The sequence below is a fragment of the Cottoperca gobio genome, chromosome 9 (genome assembly GCF_900634415.1).
Source record: "Cottoperca gobio chromosome 9, fCotGob3.1, whole genome shotgun sequence".
Classification (NCBI taxonomy): Eukaryota; Metazoa; Chordata; class Actinopteri; order Perciformes; family Bovichtidae; genus Cottoperca; species Cottoperca gobio.
In genome coordinates, this window is record NC_041363.1 from 10,712,189 (window position 1) to 10,729,281 (window position 17,093).

Genomic DNA, 17,093 nt, shown 5'->3' on the forward strand with positions numbered 1-17,093 from the left:
GTATTCTACCAAATACTGTTTGTTAATAAATGTCATTGATTTATTTTTGGCAAAACAAACTTATTTTATTCCCCCATTTGATTTTTATTATGATCAAGTTAATGAACATAATATACATCTGACTTTGAGACATGTTAATCACACTGTGTAAAAGAATAATGTGTCAAATCTGGATTACTCAAAGTGTTGGCACACGACGGCATTTTGGAATGAAGTGGGTAAATACAGTCGAAAGAAAGCTTTTCAGTGGCGGTAGCGATTTAAAACATTCAAATATATACAGCAAAAGATTGCTAGAGTCATGACCTTCTCCAGCCTGCCTTTTCATAAATATAAATAAAACATCACAGCAAATATGTCTAGCACAATACAACAGACAAGAGACGGGGAGCTACAGTATGTTTGGGCTTTAACACGCAGAGTGAACAGTAGAAAAACTGGCGGATGCTAACTTACACGTACATCTCCAGAGTCTTTGTACTCGCACAGGCTTTGAGTCTTTGCTTGGCAAAGCTAGATATTTTTCAAATCTTACATAATTTAATTTATCAGCAGTTTTAGTTCTTAATGAGCACTTTTCTTGTGGACTGTAAGTGAAATGATTTTCAAACGTCCTTCTCCGAGTACTTCCCAGCTGACTGTAGGAAAGCAGTGTGGTTTGTACTTTTAGGAATCAAGACTTTGACCTCAGTCTTCTTCCGTTGGCGTCCGCAGATATCCTCAGACAGTTAAATGAATCAGGTCGACTCTGTTAGACACAGTTCAGCTGCTTTATAACAGGGCGATGGGCTTGCTGTTGGCTGGTGCGCCCATATACTGGGAGGACAGGTGATCCTGGGAGGTGTAGGCGGTGTAGAGGCCCGTCACTTGCACATCTGACAGCGGCAGGTTTGCTCCAGTGGAGACGGGAGTCAGGTGGGCTGTTCCCAAGTCACAGTCTGATAGTCGGAGGGGTGAGTTACTGAAGGTACCCAAAGCATCCAGGTTAAAGCTGTCGTCCTTCATTTCCTCCCACAGATTACCTGAGCGGATAGATGGAGACGTGAGCTGATGCAACAACACTTCCAATTATACACAATTAACACAAAACAGGGATGACACTTAACAAAACAAGTGTTTACCTTGAAGGGCAAAGTCCATGATGCTGGGGTCCAGTGCATCCACCTCTGTGTGTGTATCACCATGCACGCTGTAGAAATCTTCCGGCGGCTTGCTGGAGTGCTGGGTGAGTGGACTGTGGGAAAGGTCAGGGACCGTGTGGAGGGGAGGTGTCTGGGCCGGGACAGGGGACATGGGGGCAAGGCGGGCCTGAGCGTGGAGCTGGGCCTGAAGCTGGTGGTGCTGGTGCATGGGTAAACAGGGCAGGGACAGCGTGACTATTGGCTGAGGCTGCATCTGGTTTTGGACGGGTAGCGGGAGGCCAGCGGGACAGCTGGGAAGACGGGTCATGCCGGACTCTAGAGCCTTACGTCTGCAGTTCTCTGGGCGGTCTGTGATCAGTTTGTCCAACTCATCTGCAGGAAAAACACAGATTATCAAACTCGGATTTGTATTTATTGATGCGACTCAGGACCATGATCACATGGTATGGAGCGCAAACAGAACATAGAAAAATAACAACACCTAGACATGTTTCCAAATAACTTTTAACTTATCGGATTCTAATCCAATTAATTTAAACAGATGTATTCTAACCAGGGTTAGCCATGCTGCGGCGGATGGCTGGGAGGTCCTTGCGTTTCCACTTCTGCATCTCTTCCTCCATCTTGTCAATTTTGGCAGGGTTCAGCGCCCACAGACAGCCTTTACGGGATGAGCTGCTCGTCTTGTTCTCCACTTTCTCAAAGCATTTGTTTAAGGACAGGTTGTGTCTGACTGAGTTCTTCCATCCATCAGGTGCAGTCTGCAGGGAGAGAGGTGAAGTGTATAATGAGTCACACTCTTTATCTACATGCACCGTCTCCTTTAGTCCTTTTGTGTAATATTACTACAGTGTCATACCTTGAAATAAGGGAAGTGTTCCTTCATAAAGCTATAGATCTCACTGACTGGGAGGCTGCCAGTTTTGCTGTTCTTCAGAGCCATGGCAATCAAACAGCTGGGAAAAAGAATCAACAAATCTTTATTTGAATGTAGGTTTCAAGCAGTTGAAATACACTTAAGATAATTCCGAGTGTTTGATGGATATTATAATATGTGAGCTACGTGAGTGAGGTTCTGACCTGTAGGAATAGATTGGCTTGGGGAAAGACTTCGGCTGCAGCTCCTGGTCTTGTGGAGCCAGACGAGGTTGTGTGAATAGACTTTGGTTGTTGAAAGAGACATTGCTATAAAGCCCACCAGTTGAACACTAAGAAAAATGGAAATCCACAAAAAGAAGCATTAAGAAAAAAACAATAATAATAAAATCAGCAATTTTATATAAAGCTTAGAATTAACTTTGAAGAAAGAGCATGTTGTATTTTCCAAGTCTGCGATTTGTGGAAGGATTGAGTCGATGTTAAAATATCATTTGCATCAAGTAGCATTGACTACAGAGGTCAATGTGGGCAATCCACACAAGAAGCAACACCAGAAAATGAGAGAACATTACAGTACATCAGTACAGCTGAGCGTTTGGTACCTGTTGTCCAGTTTGGGTTAGAGAGTAGACCTGCTGGGGTGCAGACTGGTAGACTGAGGTAGGGCACTGGTATCCCGGAGAGGGCAGCCCATTCATGGAGAATGGAGACATCTGTGAAAGCAGATTCAGTCATATTTGTCAATCAACCCCAATAAAAACATAACTCTTACACATTTTTTCTTGCACTTCTGTTAAAACTCACGCTTCCACTGTGGGTGTTGATGATGCTGATTCCCAGAGGGCTGTGCTGCATGTTGCTCTGGAGGTGCAGCATGGAGCCTTGACCCGCTGTCATCGCAGTCATGTTGCTCAGCTGAGCTGTGAGAAGGAGCATCCAGGTTATTATTAGATTAAAGGAAAGTTCACTGAAAAACCTTTTTTTTCCAGATATGGTGTGATTTTTGATGTTTGAAGATGTTGGCTGCAGCGTACAGTAGAACTGGGCTTAATGGTACTTTGTTTTTGATGCTCATAGCAACAAAGAAATACCACATATAAGAAGTTTATACTTAAACTTCTGTTAAAAGTGGTACACAATGTATCTGTTTAATATAAGGTCTGTGGAATGGTCTTGTAAGTAACTATTTAATTATGTTATGTTATATAATTTTAAGGTATACCTCAAACTTTAGCAAATCCCACCACAACTATCCAAATGGATTCATCTCTGAACTGTTTTCAGTGAAGAACAATTCCCAATGGCAACAACAGCAGTCTTGGATTCTCATTGGTCTTTATCTTTTGTTATAAAACTGTGTTTTTATCTGCAGAGGCCAGAAATCTAGAAGAACCCAGCAGTCCAGATTTATCCAATGAGAGAGAAGATGCAGTTTTTGAATGTTGCACTGTCCCCTCCCTGTCACCTCACCTGTCTGTTGCTCCAACAAGCTGCCCTGGGAGGGCCCGTTGCTGTGGCCCCGGCTATCAACCATCTGCTGTAGTCGGGGCACATCCACAGAGGTGAGCCATGACAGAGACTGCAGGTCCCCAGGGAGGTCCTCCTCCCTCAGCTGGGAGGGGTCCGTGGTCAGAAGCCTTCAAAAGAGGAGGAGGAGGGGGGAGGTTTGAGGAGGGGTTAACACGGCTGTCACACACAGACCACAAGTGGAATTTAAATCTAAACACTAAGATAGAACATTTTGTCCTTCAAAGTCAAAACCACTGTAATGAGTGTGAATGTGGGCAAACAGAGATGAGAGCTGCTCAGCAAAGCCGTGTATTAGCCGTGCCATCAGGATTTACCATAAGCAGATTAACTACAAGTGTTATTTAGCAGCGACAGTTTTAATCACCAACGGTGTTAAACAAGCTTTCCATTCAGAGTAAATCATCTGTTTGTTTGTTTTCAGGAGGGGCACACTGATCTTTGTTTGTCTCATAGTTAATACTATTCTGCTTTTTAGACGATGATAAAAACAAATTTGAAAAAATAAAAACATTTAAATAGCAATTTGTCGTATGTAGTATTTTATGTTTCACCTAAGAATATTTTTTTCAACCTATAATTTTATAAACATTTTGCCATAAAGTGGATTGAATATAAGAATTCTGTTTAACCCGTGCACTGCCAGCACCAATCAGCTTTCAGTCATTACATCTTTTATGTGGCGAGCCTTTTCCAAGAGAAAGAAAAGAAAAGAGAGGAATCCTCTTGAATCCTCTCCAGTCTTCTCTTCACACACACACACACTTGTGCAAGGGTTTAGTAATTGGGGTCGCTATGACAACACACACTATTCAGTTAGGGTCTGTGGACAGTGTAGGAGTACACCCCCCCCCCCTCATACACACACCAAATCTCCTTATAAAAAAAAAAAAATCAACCCTGTGTCAGGTGACCACGGCCTCGCCTTCCACCATTGGCTGAATCATAAGTAAACAACGCATGAGATCGTTTGAAACATGGGACAGCAGCACATGTTGCCTGTAACAGTTGGCCTTGTCTATTGAAAAATGATCACCTATTGTGTCCCAAACGACAAATCTGCCCAGTGGCACGTGGCTCTATTGTCTTCCCCAGACCCTTCCTTGATTGTCTCTGTCGTTTCTTTTCTTTACACAGCCCTTGCATTAATCTGTTGGAATGACAGCCCTCACATAAGAGGGACAAATAGGATGCCATCTGCTTCCCTGTCCCTTTCCAGCCTCTAACCTCACCCAACCCCCCCCCCCCCACCCCCCCACCCCTCGCCCCATCCTCCCTAAATGGGGAAATCAATGGAGCCTCGGGTCAGTGGGGGAGCAAGTGTAGTTTGAGGTCAGTGCTCTGTGTCTGCCGTCTGAAGAAGTGACATCATTGCAGCCAGGAATCAGCAGTACACGTCCTCCAACACCTTGCATGCGCCCGTAAATGATTTAGTGATCATTGTTTTACAGCAGGTGGCATTGTGAAGTTTAACACCCTGCGAAGTGTCACTATCTCAGCTGGAGCTTTGAAGTTTGGTGTAGCGTTTGTGATTCTGACTCTCTTTCTTCTTTTCTCTTGCTGCTGAGAGTCTTATTTCACTTCTGATTAAATGAAGATATATTGTTCAAGCATACAATTCTGAGATCCTATGACTGATTGAATGTCGAAGAGACTTTCTTCCTTTTTTTTTTTAAACCCATCTGTGCATACACTCAAATCAGAACTATGTACAATATTTTCTATAGTACTAGTAGTACTTTTACACTTTTGTTCACAAATCTACTCGAGGTTGCAATTTCCCATTATAGAATCCCAATACAAACTGATAGAAACGTACAGATGATACATGGGGGGTATTCCCACCTCCCCTCCTCTCTCTCTACCAGCAGCATAGACATTGTTCACTGATGCAAAACATGTAGAACTGGTCTCTCCATGTATCATCCTAGCCTTCCCAGAGGTTCAACAACACTAAATATTGCACCTCCTCCTCCCTGCCTCCCTCCCTTCCTCCCTCCTTTTCTAATTGGGAGCCACTTGTGCATACTGGTGACCCAGAGCGCCCGTCTCCCCCTGAGCAGGCAGGCCAAGAGGCTCAGGCTCTCCGTGTGCCGACAGCGGGAGTGTAAACAGAGCTGATGGTTTCTGACAGATCCATTCAGACTGAAAATCATTTATTCTTCAGGATTTTTTTTCTCTCTCTGCTTTTTCATGAAACCCCCCATGCACAAAAAGAGCTGTCCATCTACCTTCATATTAAACATAGTGGGGTCGGACAGTTTGTTCCATGACCATTCGGGAGACACCTTTTGAAGGTTTGATTAATAAAAATATGCCTTTAATCTATTGAGGCGTCACAGATTTCCTCCTGAGTGTTTTCGACAATATTCAACAAAAAAATAATGTTATTTTGTGTTGGAAGATACTAATATAACTGAACATATTTTAAATCACAAGTCTTACCTGTAGTCCTGTGGAGATGGATGATGCCCGGCATTCTCAATTATTCCTGACATCCTGGATGTAATTCCACCTTCTATCATTTCCTGGGATGTGTGGTACCGCTGCGATTAAATAAATAAAATCAACACACTTCAGGTTAGCCCCCCGGTGAGTCTTTAAACTGAGATAAACAAGATATGTAGAAGAAATAACCCCAATATTAATAATATAACTTCAAATGGTGTCTCCTTCAGTAAATAAACATAGTGGAACAGAAGTCCTATTTCTGAAAATATAAAATTGCTCCAAAAAAAAAAGCATACATTTGAAACTTAAATATAAGATTCAATGAACATTTAACACAAAACAAATTAAAATATGAATTAAAAGTAGTACATAACATTTAAGCATCAGTGTGCCTTTGTTGTAGCTGAAGCCCATTTTACAGTTTGAATCATTTTTGTTCACCTTACACTCACTATTTCAATTTCATTCAAATGAAATAGAATAATATGACCTGGATTTAATAGGCATTCAGTTTAAATGTATACATAAAAGTTTGGTCACATTAGCTCAGGTTTAAATGTCGTTTAGCCTGCCTACAGAAAGACTATGGTTAAAGTAAAAAAAAACTTAAAAATCTCAATATTATCATAGAAACCAACAATATGACAAAGACTATGATGCTGAAAGAGAGAAATAATCAAAATATACCTGTTTTGGATGATATTGAAGAATGTGTGAGCCGTCGCGAGCCCCTGTACTGTATTTCTCTGTGTTGCACTGGATTCTCCAAACCGTTTTTAAATTTCCCTCTCTGGAGCTGTCCAGCGCTCTGACATGCGCAGTAGAGACTTCAGCAGCGCTCCCAGTCACCCGGGGGGCAGGAGGATCCCATGAGTTTGACAGCTGCTGTTAATGCAGTGCCTGTTAACAGTCCCGACAACCTCCACACTTCCCACAGCAAGTGCAGAAGTAGCGATGATGAGAGTTTATTTTTCTCTCAGTTTTGGGGGGACTTTATGTCACAATGCGCTCCTCCACTGCATCTAACAAGTCTGCTGTATTTAAACTCAGCTCAGACTTCACCCAGACATTGTAGTCCTCTTATTAGATGATTATTAAAGAGATGCGATTATAGGCTATTTTCTTTTAGGAAGTTCCCTGTCTGTTTCTTGTGCGCTTGTTCCTCCAGTGGCAGTGGCACACGTCTTAATACAAGTTCAGGCCTAAATCCTGTTGAAGCTATTTAGACTAGTTCGGCAAAAAAATGTTGAATATTTTAAAACGGTTGAACCAGATTAAGCGCAATAAAAGAAATAGCCAAAAAAAAGAAGAATCAAATATTAAATATCCATTTTGCTCCACTATATCCTCCTGTCAGGTTATTCCGAGTAAGCTCTCTCGATCAGGTCTAAAACGATTTGAGTCGCTACTTGTGGTGGCATCTGTGTAAGCTATGTGAGTGTGAACTTTTTTTTAAGGGAAGTGCTTGTGGATAATTTGCTTCCCGCCGCTGTGGCCGCGTCCTGCTCCTCTTGGCAGTGGGAAAAAGAGCCGGGGAGGCGCGTAGGGAGGGCAGGGGGCCGGGTGTGCTGCAGCAGGAGGCGGCAAAGGCACACACTCGTCTGCAGAGCAGGTTTACTTCATGAAACTGTCTTACGATGGAAACACATTTCAGTACACCAATACACCAACAAATAAGAAATGACTCTGACCACCTGCTCACTGAAGCTGTAAGAAAAGAAACACAAACACTCCCAACTGCTGATGTTCATTATAAATAGGCATTTCAGTGAGTTGTTACGCCATGGAAAAAAACTTATTTTACACAAGAAGAAAAACACCAGTACCCACTCTGAGTGACAATTTATGATGATTTTTTCAAGGATAGTCTAATAGACTCCCCCCCCATTGTGTGAAGATCTAGACGATTCGTCCGTGTAAAAAAAGGATTATTGTAGAAAAGTAGCGTTCGACGTCATTATTTGTTTGTTTAATTACTTTTACCACAATTTCCGAGAAACATCTTATCGCTGTTATTCACGGTCCCCATGGGGTCCTCGTGGAGACTCCAGGGGGTCCCAACAAAGGAAAAGTTAAATTTCTCTATTGTTTGATTAGAACTTTATTGGGCTGTCTTCCAAATTAAATATATCAATTTAAACTGCGATATGATTTGATAGGACATCAAGAATGACATAAATCTGATGTAAACATCTGACGCGCTTAAATGAGATAACACAAGCAGGTATGGTTTTAGCAGATTTAAGTATGAAACCTGTTGCAGATTAAAATTTGCGGCCGGAAATTAAAGGGGAATTCCTCAAAGTCTGTAGGGAGACTGCAGTGACAGCAGCAGTATCAGCCCCATGGGACCCTACAGATGGTAAATCGGCCTGTCACAATAGGCACAATCAATGATTACATGCATGAACGTAACGGACAAAAACAAGACCGTCACCATCCTCAGAGAGTAGATCCTGAAGGTCCTAAAGCCCGCGGGGTTATGATCTGGAAACACTGTGGGGCAGAGTGAGGAGTGTGCTCATAGAGTCTGAGGTACTGCAGGTCAAGACTATAGGTGGTAATGATGGTGCCGTTTGAGTATCAGGGTGACCACTGCATATAATGCCACAGGTTCACATCAGCCTAACAGTTATAGTATTCATACTATATATTATAGAGTGTCAGCTGCAGGACTTGAACAAAAACAAATATTGAAACATCGTACTAGAGCTGACAGTAAAAAATATTTGATTCATAATTTCAGTATTATTTTTAATTAAATATCTTTGCATTTAGGAGTATCTGATTGTAAAGGCCTTTAAAAAAAAAGGGATTTAAAAAAAGATATTCTACTATTTGTATAGACCAAGGATCAATTGATTAATGGAGAAAAACAGTTGGAAGATTGATCAATGCAACCCTTTTGGAAATACAATACAGCAGCACTGCAATCAAAACCACATTTGTACCAACTGTTTGTGTTTGGTGAAACCGCTAAACATTTATTTATCACACCTGTATGTTTAAATTGAGACTTACTGCTTATTAATTTAGTTTAGTTGAGTTAAAATGACTCTGCTTTGTAATTGCTATGGCTGTTATAACTTGAATTTACACTTTGAATTTTTAAATGCTTCCGCTTCAGTTATTAATAAGTTCAGTCAAAAATGATGAGAAGTAGCAAAAGGGAACATCTCCAAAAATTCATATGGAAAACACAAGATATCAAAGAATAACTGGGGTCACAACAAGTGGATCCTCCTTTAACTGGATATATACTTACCACCAACACAAAACTGCGCATGAAAAAGAAAAGAGGTAATATTATCACCATGCAGACATTTACTGCAGGTGTGCAGAGTTGGTGGGACACAATAACAGAAACACCTTCAAATAAAATATTTAAAATACAGATTTTAACAAGCAAATACTCAGTTTAGGGGCTTGCAGTTAATACTGATGAGGATCTACCGTTCTTGTGTTGACTGTTTCTCCTTCCCACGGAAGTTTTCTTGTGGTTTCCCCCAACTGCAATACAACATTTGTTATGCAAAGCAACATTATGAGCTTCTGAAAACTATTAATTATTTTATTGTTAGTTTTTTTATTTATTATTCTGTCCCTGTGCAGGTGTGCATGTCTTTAGTACATATCAGCATGATGGTGGTAATAAAAACCACAGCCTTTGTATATGGGACGCCTGTGCTACCGGTTGAGCTACCGGGACGCCCACATAGATGCATCTTATTTTAATTACTTTAAAAAGTATAGTGTCAAAAGTATAGTGCTGGGTAGCTTAATATTTGAACAATAAATCATAATTTATGAATTTATATATATTTTGTATTAATAATTCAAATCTATGAAGTGATTAGCTGTTGAATACATTTAGTGGAGTAAAAAGTACATTTGCCTCCAAAATGTAATGAATGGAGTAGAAGTGTAAAATAGAAAAAATAGAAATAGTCATGTAAAGTACCTCAAAATGTATTTAAGTACAGTACTTGAGTAAATGTACTGTTAAAAAGTAGATGGAACTATAACACATATAAGGTCAGCTACCATGCAAGGTGCCATCAGGAGTAATGTCGGGCTCAGTGTCTTGCCTAAGGACACTTCAACATGTGGATAGGAGGAGCTGGGGATTGAACCGCCAATCCTATGATTAGTGGACAACCTGTTCCTCTCCTGAGCTACAGCTGCCCCATGCATATATATGTATGGTAAAATATTCATTTATGCCCAGGTAGTGACTATCAAGTTAATGGCAATGACTCTGAGAGCTTTTCCTGGCCGTGTGTCATGCATTCAAGAGAGGGCATGAGGACTCCCTGCCTGCAGCTCAGGAACACACAGTGACGGCCCTCCTCACTCATGCCTGTTCAGGAGTAATGTGGAAACAATGGGTTCACCGCCTGAGGGTTGGCCTGTGTTTGTAGCCTGTGTTTTTGTCTTGCACCAAGTGTTTACTCAAAACACATCAGCCCCTCTGAGAACGAGGTCAGCTCGCCCCCTCTAATCTCCTCTGCAGGCAGAGACACAGTGTCCCCCCAGAACAACGTGTCACCCAGAGTGACCCTCTGGCCGCACAGAGGAAGCTGCTGTCAGCCATGCTTAGCCAAGGCGCAGCATCAGTGTCCTGCCAAAGACTTTGTTTTCTCAGTGAAGCTTCAACCTGGACGGAGCAGACTGTCAGGCCGCAGGTTGCCCTGTCAAATGTCATCCAGTCAGAAACGACGTACAATAGGTTTTAGTATACTTACACCTTCACAGAGTGATGTCACAACAACATCAGCATTGAGGTGCATTTCATTTAGCAACGTATTCTCATTCATGTGTAGCCTTTCCTGGACATATTTATAGTCAAAAGGGAATTGGAATTGATCTATAAAAAATGATAATAGTGTGCAAACTAGAAGATTTCTTTAGTCTTTATTTATACAGGTAAAATCTCATTGAGACCTGATCAGATAGTAACAGTACCATACAAAGTTACAGACAGACAGTACACTAAACACAGATTGAAACTGAACAGTTAAATCCTCTAATGCAGCTATGATATAAGAAACTTGTAGTAAAGGGTCAGTTCACCCAAATCACAAATAGAAAGCTGAAGCGACATAAAATCCCTATCAGTATTTAGCCATGTAGACAGTTTTAGTTTTATTTGGTGACATGTTCAGTTGTCCACTAAATGCAGTTTACGCTCATCTTATTGCATGGCAATACAAGTTCAATGGAAGTGAACGTGTGGTTCTCAAGGCATTGCCAAATTAGGCCTACATTTAAAGGAAAAATAAAGGTAAAAAAAGGTAAACAAAAAACACTATTTGTCTTATACACAGGCCTAGCTGTCTACAGAGTTCACTGAAAACTAAAGGCATCATTTCGTTTTGAAATAAGCCTTTTTCACAGAAGACATTTTCATAGTTGGAAAATCACAAGTGTAACACTAACGATGGCTCCAATCTATTCAAGTGTCCCAGTAGGCCGTGACGGTGAGACAGCTTGTGCAATACCAGGACCTTGAAACTGAAGGAGCTCAATGGAAATCAGACATCATTAATTTTTATTTGATTTGGTGAACTGACCCTTTAGCAAGAATGACCTCAACATGTTGCTGCAACATATACTCAAGTAACGTACTTCAGTGTAAATTTCAGGTACTTATACTTTAATTGAGTATTTCCATTTCATGCTATTTCACACTTCTTCTCCACTGCAACTCAAAGTGAAATTTACTTTTTACTCATCCACGTTTACATGACGGCTGTAGTTACTAGTAACTATACGGATTAAGATTTTATCTACAAAACGTATGAGCAGTTTATATTATACGTTATTACAGATTATACTGTCCAATACGATATGAACTAGTTAAAATATTTATAGTATAATGCATCATAGTGTAAAATTAGTAATATTTGCATTGCAAGATTTTTTACTTCTTAAGAAGTGTTTTTACTTAAATACATTTTAAAGATATAGATATTTCTTTATTCACTGCCAGACTTCAGTATGTCGAGTATTGGTCAAGATACTGCCCCTGCAGTTCCCATCATGCCATCCTCTCTCCTACACGGCAGGCGACTTCTCCGGACAGACTGCCGGACTTCACAATCCTATTGTCCTGCAGGATCACAGAAAAACCTTGAAGGTTTAGAGAGGTCAATGGGGTTGACCTTTGAGTGACCTGTGCCAACACCAAAGCCTCTGGTCTGAGGAAAGGTCAGTCCTCCTCAGTGCCCTAAAGGGTAAAGATGGAGCAAAAGTCCTCTTCTTTTTCCACATCCGATTGAGTGCAAAAGAGTCTCATTTCTAAAAGAGCTCTCAGTAACTTTTTTATGTGTCACAGCAGGCACATGTTGTCCCCTAAGGGTGGCACTCAGACACCCCTAAGTCAAGTTGTTTGAATTACTGTGCATTTAGTTTTTGCAATGACCGTGCAGAAGTTATCGTAGCGGAAATGTTTTTTTTATTCCTGGTGTGTAAACGAGTATTGGGTAAAGAAAATGGTCAAATTAAGCATAATGCAATACAATATTTAAAGGTACAGTACATAAAAATGAGGCAGAATAAGAAATTACATCACAAGAGGGACATAATGATGTTGTATATCCTTCTGGTCTCTTAAGCAAGACAGAAATATTATATAAGTAAAAAAAAAAAAAGCAATGTGGAGTATGAAGCAACCTCGCTGACACCTGCACTTTAGGACTGAAATGATGACGGGGCCAGGACTTTGTTACGCTGCTCTGAAAAATTAGAATAATGGACTATGAAAGACGAAGAGATCCAAAGAAAGGGACGGGGGAAGAAAGAAGGTCTTTGGGAAAAGAGGAATTAGATAGGAAGAGAGGGAGAAATAATGGGAGGGAAACAGTGAAATGGAGACAAAATGAGAAGGAGAGAAGAGAGAGAGGGGGCAGTAGTGGTTTGATGTGAGTGTTATCATCAGCTCTCATTCTCAGCATGGAATCTATAATGGGAAAATCAACCTCTCTGACTCCTGTGTAATTGGATTTGCCGGGTCTCGTGCTGAATCAGAGCCCAGTGGGTAGCACAAAGCTTGTTAAGATTGGACAAGCATTGCTGGGCCGCTGGGCCAGGGGGAGAGGTGGGGCGTCGGCAGAGGTAACCTTGACAACTTTTCTGGAGTGGAGGGTGAATAATTCAAATGTGCTGAACACTCAACTGGTCACCCATCATAGACACTTGACTGAAAGCGTTCCAAATGTTAATCAATCCATAAATTGAGTGAAGCCTGATCTTTTCACACAATTAGGTCACCAGAGTAGAGAAAATGGACACCTGTGTCACCTTGGAGGGTGTGTGTTGTACATTGGTGATTACCAGGTAACAGAAGTAAACATATTTTTACTCCCACCCAGTCTCTGTCCACAAAGCTATTTAAGGTATGGTCCTTTTTCTACACAAAAGTAAGTTTCACAAGGAGTTAGAATTCCTGTACCAAATCCTTTAATTTAACAGTGGTTTAGGATATCCATCTATGTCTTATTGTTAGCAGATATAGCATCAAAACAAAGTTTAAGCTCAGCACCTTCAGCAAGTGATTCAGCAAGTGAGTCAGCATCTAGTTGAAAGCAATAACTAATGTGATCAAACTACATTTTGTACCAATGCAACTTCTTTGCGGTTTGTCGGTCGGTCGGTAAACCACTTTTGGTCCAGACAACTATTGTACTATTGCATTGTATTGTGGCCCCCATAGGATACATCCTACTGACTTTGGTGATCCCCTCACTTTTCTTCAAGCACCACCATGAGGTTGACATTTGTGGTTTTTATGACTCAACAACTATTAGATGGATTACCATTTGCTTTATCACCAAATTCCTAACTTATGACTAATTTTGTGTTCGGTCCTAACTATCAAATGTTAGCATGCTAACACGCTAAACTATACAGCTAACATTATTCCTGCTAAACATCAGCATGTTAGCTTTGTCATTGAGAGCATGTTAGCAATGCTGACATTAGCATTACATTCAAAGTGCAGTTGAGCCGCTAGCATGGCTGTAGACTCTTTTACTCTTGTTACTACAGACGATTTAAGTGGCCTTGCCAAAAGTATTTTGTATGCATACTCTTCTGCCATTTGTAAATATTTTAGAGTAATTAAAGCTGGGATAGGCAACTTTGGAGAAACCAGCAAGAGTAAGCTAGATTTAGAAAATATCCAGCCTAAAAGAAAACCAGCCTTTCCATTTAGGCCTTCTTTAAAGCCACTTGATGAAATGATTGGTCGGGCTTATTACAGACCTGCGACTTCCACAGATAACAGATTATTTTTCTTTTCTTTTTAAGAGTATTTGATTTACCGATTGCTGTTGGGATGTAAAGAGAATTTCAACAAATATTTAAAATAAATTGCCCTCCCTAGCTTTACTGGTTTTGATAGGATGTTTTACGTGAGTATTTTACATTGTTTCTATCGACTTTTTTATGTATTTTGTTATGTTTATTGTCAAGTCTGCATACACTGTAGGCACATGCTGGATTTTAGGCGTTCACCATGTCCCTGGTTCAAGTCTGGCCAAGGACCTTTGCTACATGTCATTTCACATCTCCCTTTCCCTTAAATTCCTGTCACTTCTTCATCATCAACTCTAATAAAGACATTTGAGTAGAATAGAGTTTTAAAAAACAAGAATCATAGCCTTAAAGTCATTAGAAAGCTGCCGGAAGAACTTGAATTAAAGGTGCTTTTATCTGGTAATTGCTTCCACCCAAGCAAAAAATGAGGTAATTGCATTTGGGCGTCAACCCAGCAGCATTGTACAGAAGCTCTAAGCATTGGCAGCTCAGACTGCCGCTCAAAACAATGGTGGTCCCCTGACCAGCATTGTTATACTGTGTAATAAAGCAGTTGGCGATTAGTCTGTAATGTATCCATCTAATCAAAGATCAGTAACCAGACCTTGACTGTGCCAGCAGGGAAGAAGGAGTCCGGGGGCTTTAAGCTGTTGGTAGTGATGTAATGGAGCTTAGAGACGAGAGAAGAAGGAGAGAGGGAAAGGGGGATGGTTGGATTGGTGTGGTTTGGATCTTGTTTCTGTATCGTTATGTTACACTCAGTAGAGCAGTAGATACCCAGGTAAGCACTGAGTAAGATCTCCCTGTCCCTCCACCTCTCATGACATGAATGATTAAGCACCTGGCCCACAGTGCCCTGGGCCTGTGCATATGTGCATGTGGGCCTCCACACAGCATCACCATCACTACTACTAATGCACACTGGATGAATGAGCTACAAGACAAACCCGGGGGGAGGACAGTAAATGTGTTGTTTTTTTAAATTAGTATTATAGAAGCTGGACTTTTGCGAACTAACTGTCAACAATCTGGTGTCTACAGGTTCATTGATTGTCTTCATGCAAGCAGACACAGGAGGACACGCTATTCTCATCTAACTTCTCTGGAGACATTTTTCTTTTCAGTTTGGATCCTGATTGAAAATCTGCATCTGACAGCAGAATAATAATACGACCACAGAAATGCAGGTTTGAGTTTTCTTTCGTGTTGTAAACATTTGTAATGTCTTGATTTTGTCACCAGGTTTGTTGCATTTTAAAGTATTTGCTGCAGTTTAGATATCATACTAAAGATGCTGTCAAAGAGTTTTAAAGTCTGTAGGCTACAGGAAGCTTCACAGTTCAGTGTGAATTTATGTTCCGTGAGTAGTGACCCATTTCCCAAAGGCATCTAAATGCTAAAATGATCTTAGTCCCATTTGTAAGGTCACACTTTATAAGTGAAAGTTAGATGAGAAAATCGACTTTCCTATTTGACAGTGGTCTTCTCGTCTTATTTTCCGCCAGAAAGTTAATACGCCTATTTCCCAAAATAACTATTGCTATAAGTTGTTTTTGAGAAAAAGGGCCTTGGTCTGTATAACCCGAGCTGAACAAAACTGTGTTAGTCTCTCTCCCCTAAGTGAAGATATTACCAACACATGAGACAAGGAGACAGAATCCTCTTTAAGAGGGAGATAAACTTTCCTCTTACTTTGTTACTAAATTGCTGCAGCAGCTCCCACCCCCCCTCCCTCCTTCGTCTACTTCTGCTTCTCACACAGATGAGTTCACTCTGTCTCAGGAAACACTGACACTCTAGACCAAGATGAGGGACCATCTCTTAATTAAAATACAATTGGTTGTGCTCTGAGGTAGCTAGGCAATTCACCTGATCTGACAATGGCTTAGTGGATTCCTTACATAATCATTCTTTCCGCTGTGCATGTGATTGGGCCGTTGATTGTTTAATTATAACTAGAATTACAACCCAGTTCACTTGGTTTGTATTATATAAAGCCACAAATAACACATGCACAAGCAGGACTTTTTTTCTATATAGTCAGGTGCTTTCTTCGCCTCTTTCTTTCTTGTCCTGCTGGACTGAGAACGCCCATTCAATGTTCAGCCTTTCTAGCACAATGTCATTAGAAACACTTGTGCATGCTGCAGACAGCTTTCTTAAAAAGAAATACCTGCAGGACACCAAAGGAAACCTGAATGGGAAACTACAAACCTTTAGATTTTGTCAGTGCGCGGAATGACCCAAAACATTAGCATTATCATCACCCCTGAATTCTTTAATCCTCCTCTTGACAGGAGCTTATCTGTTCATGTTATTACTTGTAATACTGTATGGCAGATCCCTAAGTCACGCTGTCCCAGCATATTGTCTGCTTGTGCTTCCCTGAGAGAAGTTTGTTCCCATGAAGAAAGGGGGTGTCACAGATACCCCACACCAGCACCACTACCATCACATCGCCAGATTGATTCTGACGTCCAAAAAAGGGTTCCTTCAATGATATTGTTCACCTGTCTCATTGGCTTAAAGTGGGTGGCTGGGAGGGGGGAGGCTATGGGAAGGGGGTCGGGTGAGGGTTATTGGTGGAGACACGGGGTGAGGGGTATTGTTGAAGAGAGGGGTGAGAGCATTGGGGGTGAGGGGCTGACAGGTGGAAAAAAACACTCTCATCTGACTAGCCTCCTCTATCCTTCCATGGGGCCCCGTGTGAGCAAAGTAATGAAGTCCAAATTACAGCACAGGATTGCTAAGAACAAGCCTCTATTGTTCGCCCCC

The 17,093-nt window shown here is 41.1% G+C and overlaps 1 protein-coding gene across 1 annotated transcript; it reads right to left on the bottom strand.

Annotated features, from left to right (window-relative positions):
- Nucleotides 1-771: 771 nt before the first annotated feature.
- foxn4 (forkhead box N4) lies at nt 772-6,760 on the bottom strand. The gene is made up of 10 exons (XM_029438868.1): nt 6,687-6,760; nt 5,994-6,094; nt 3,492-3,658; nt 2,826-2,941; nt 2,624-2,734; nt 2,223-2,350; nt 2,002-2,098; nt 1,696-1,903; nt 1,122-1,514; nt 772-1,022 (listed from the first exon to the last, which is right to left on the bottom strand). The coding sequence occupies exons 2-10, from the start codon at nt 6,071-6,073 to the stop codon at nt 772-774; spliced, it is 1,551 nt and encodes a 516-aa protein (XP_029294728.1). The 5' UTR covers nt 6,074-6,094; nt 6,687-6,760.
- Between the last annotated feature and the right edge of the window lie 10,333 nt (nt 6,761-17,093).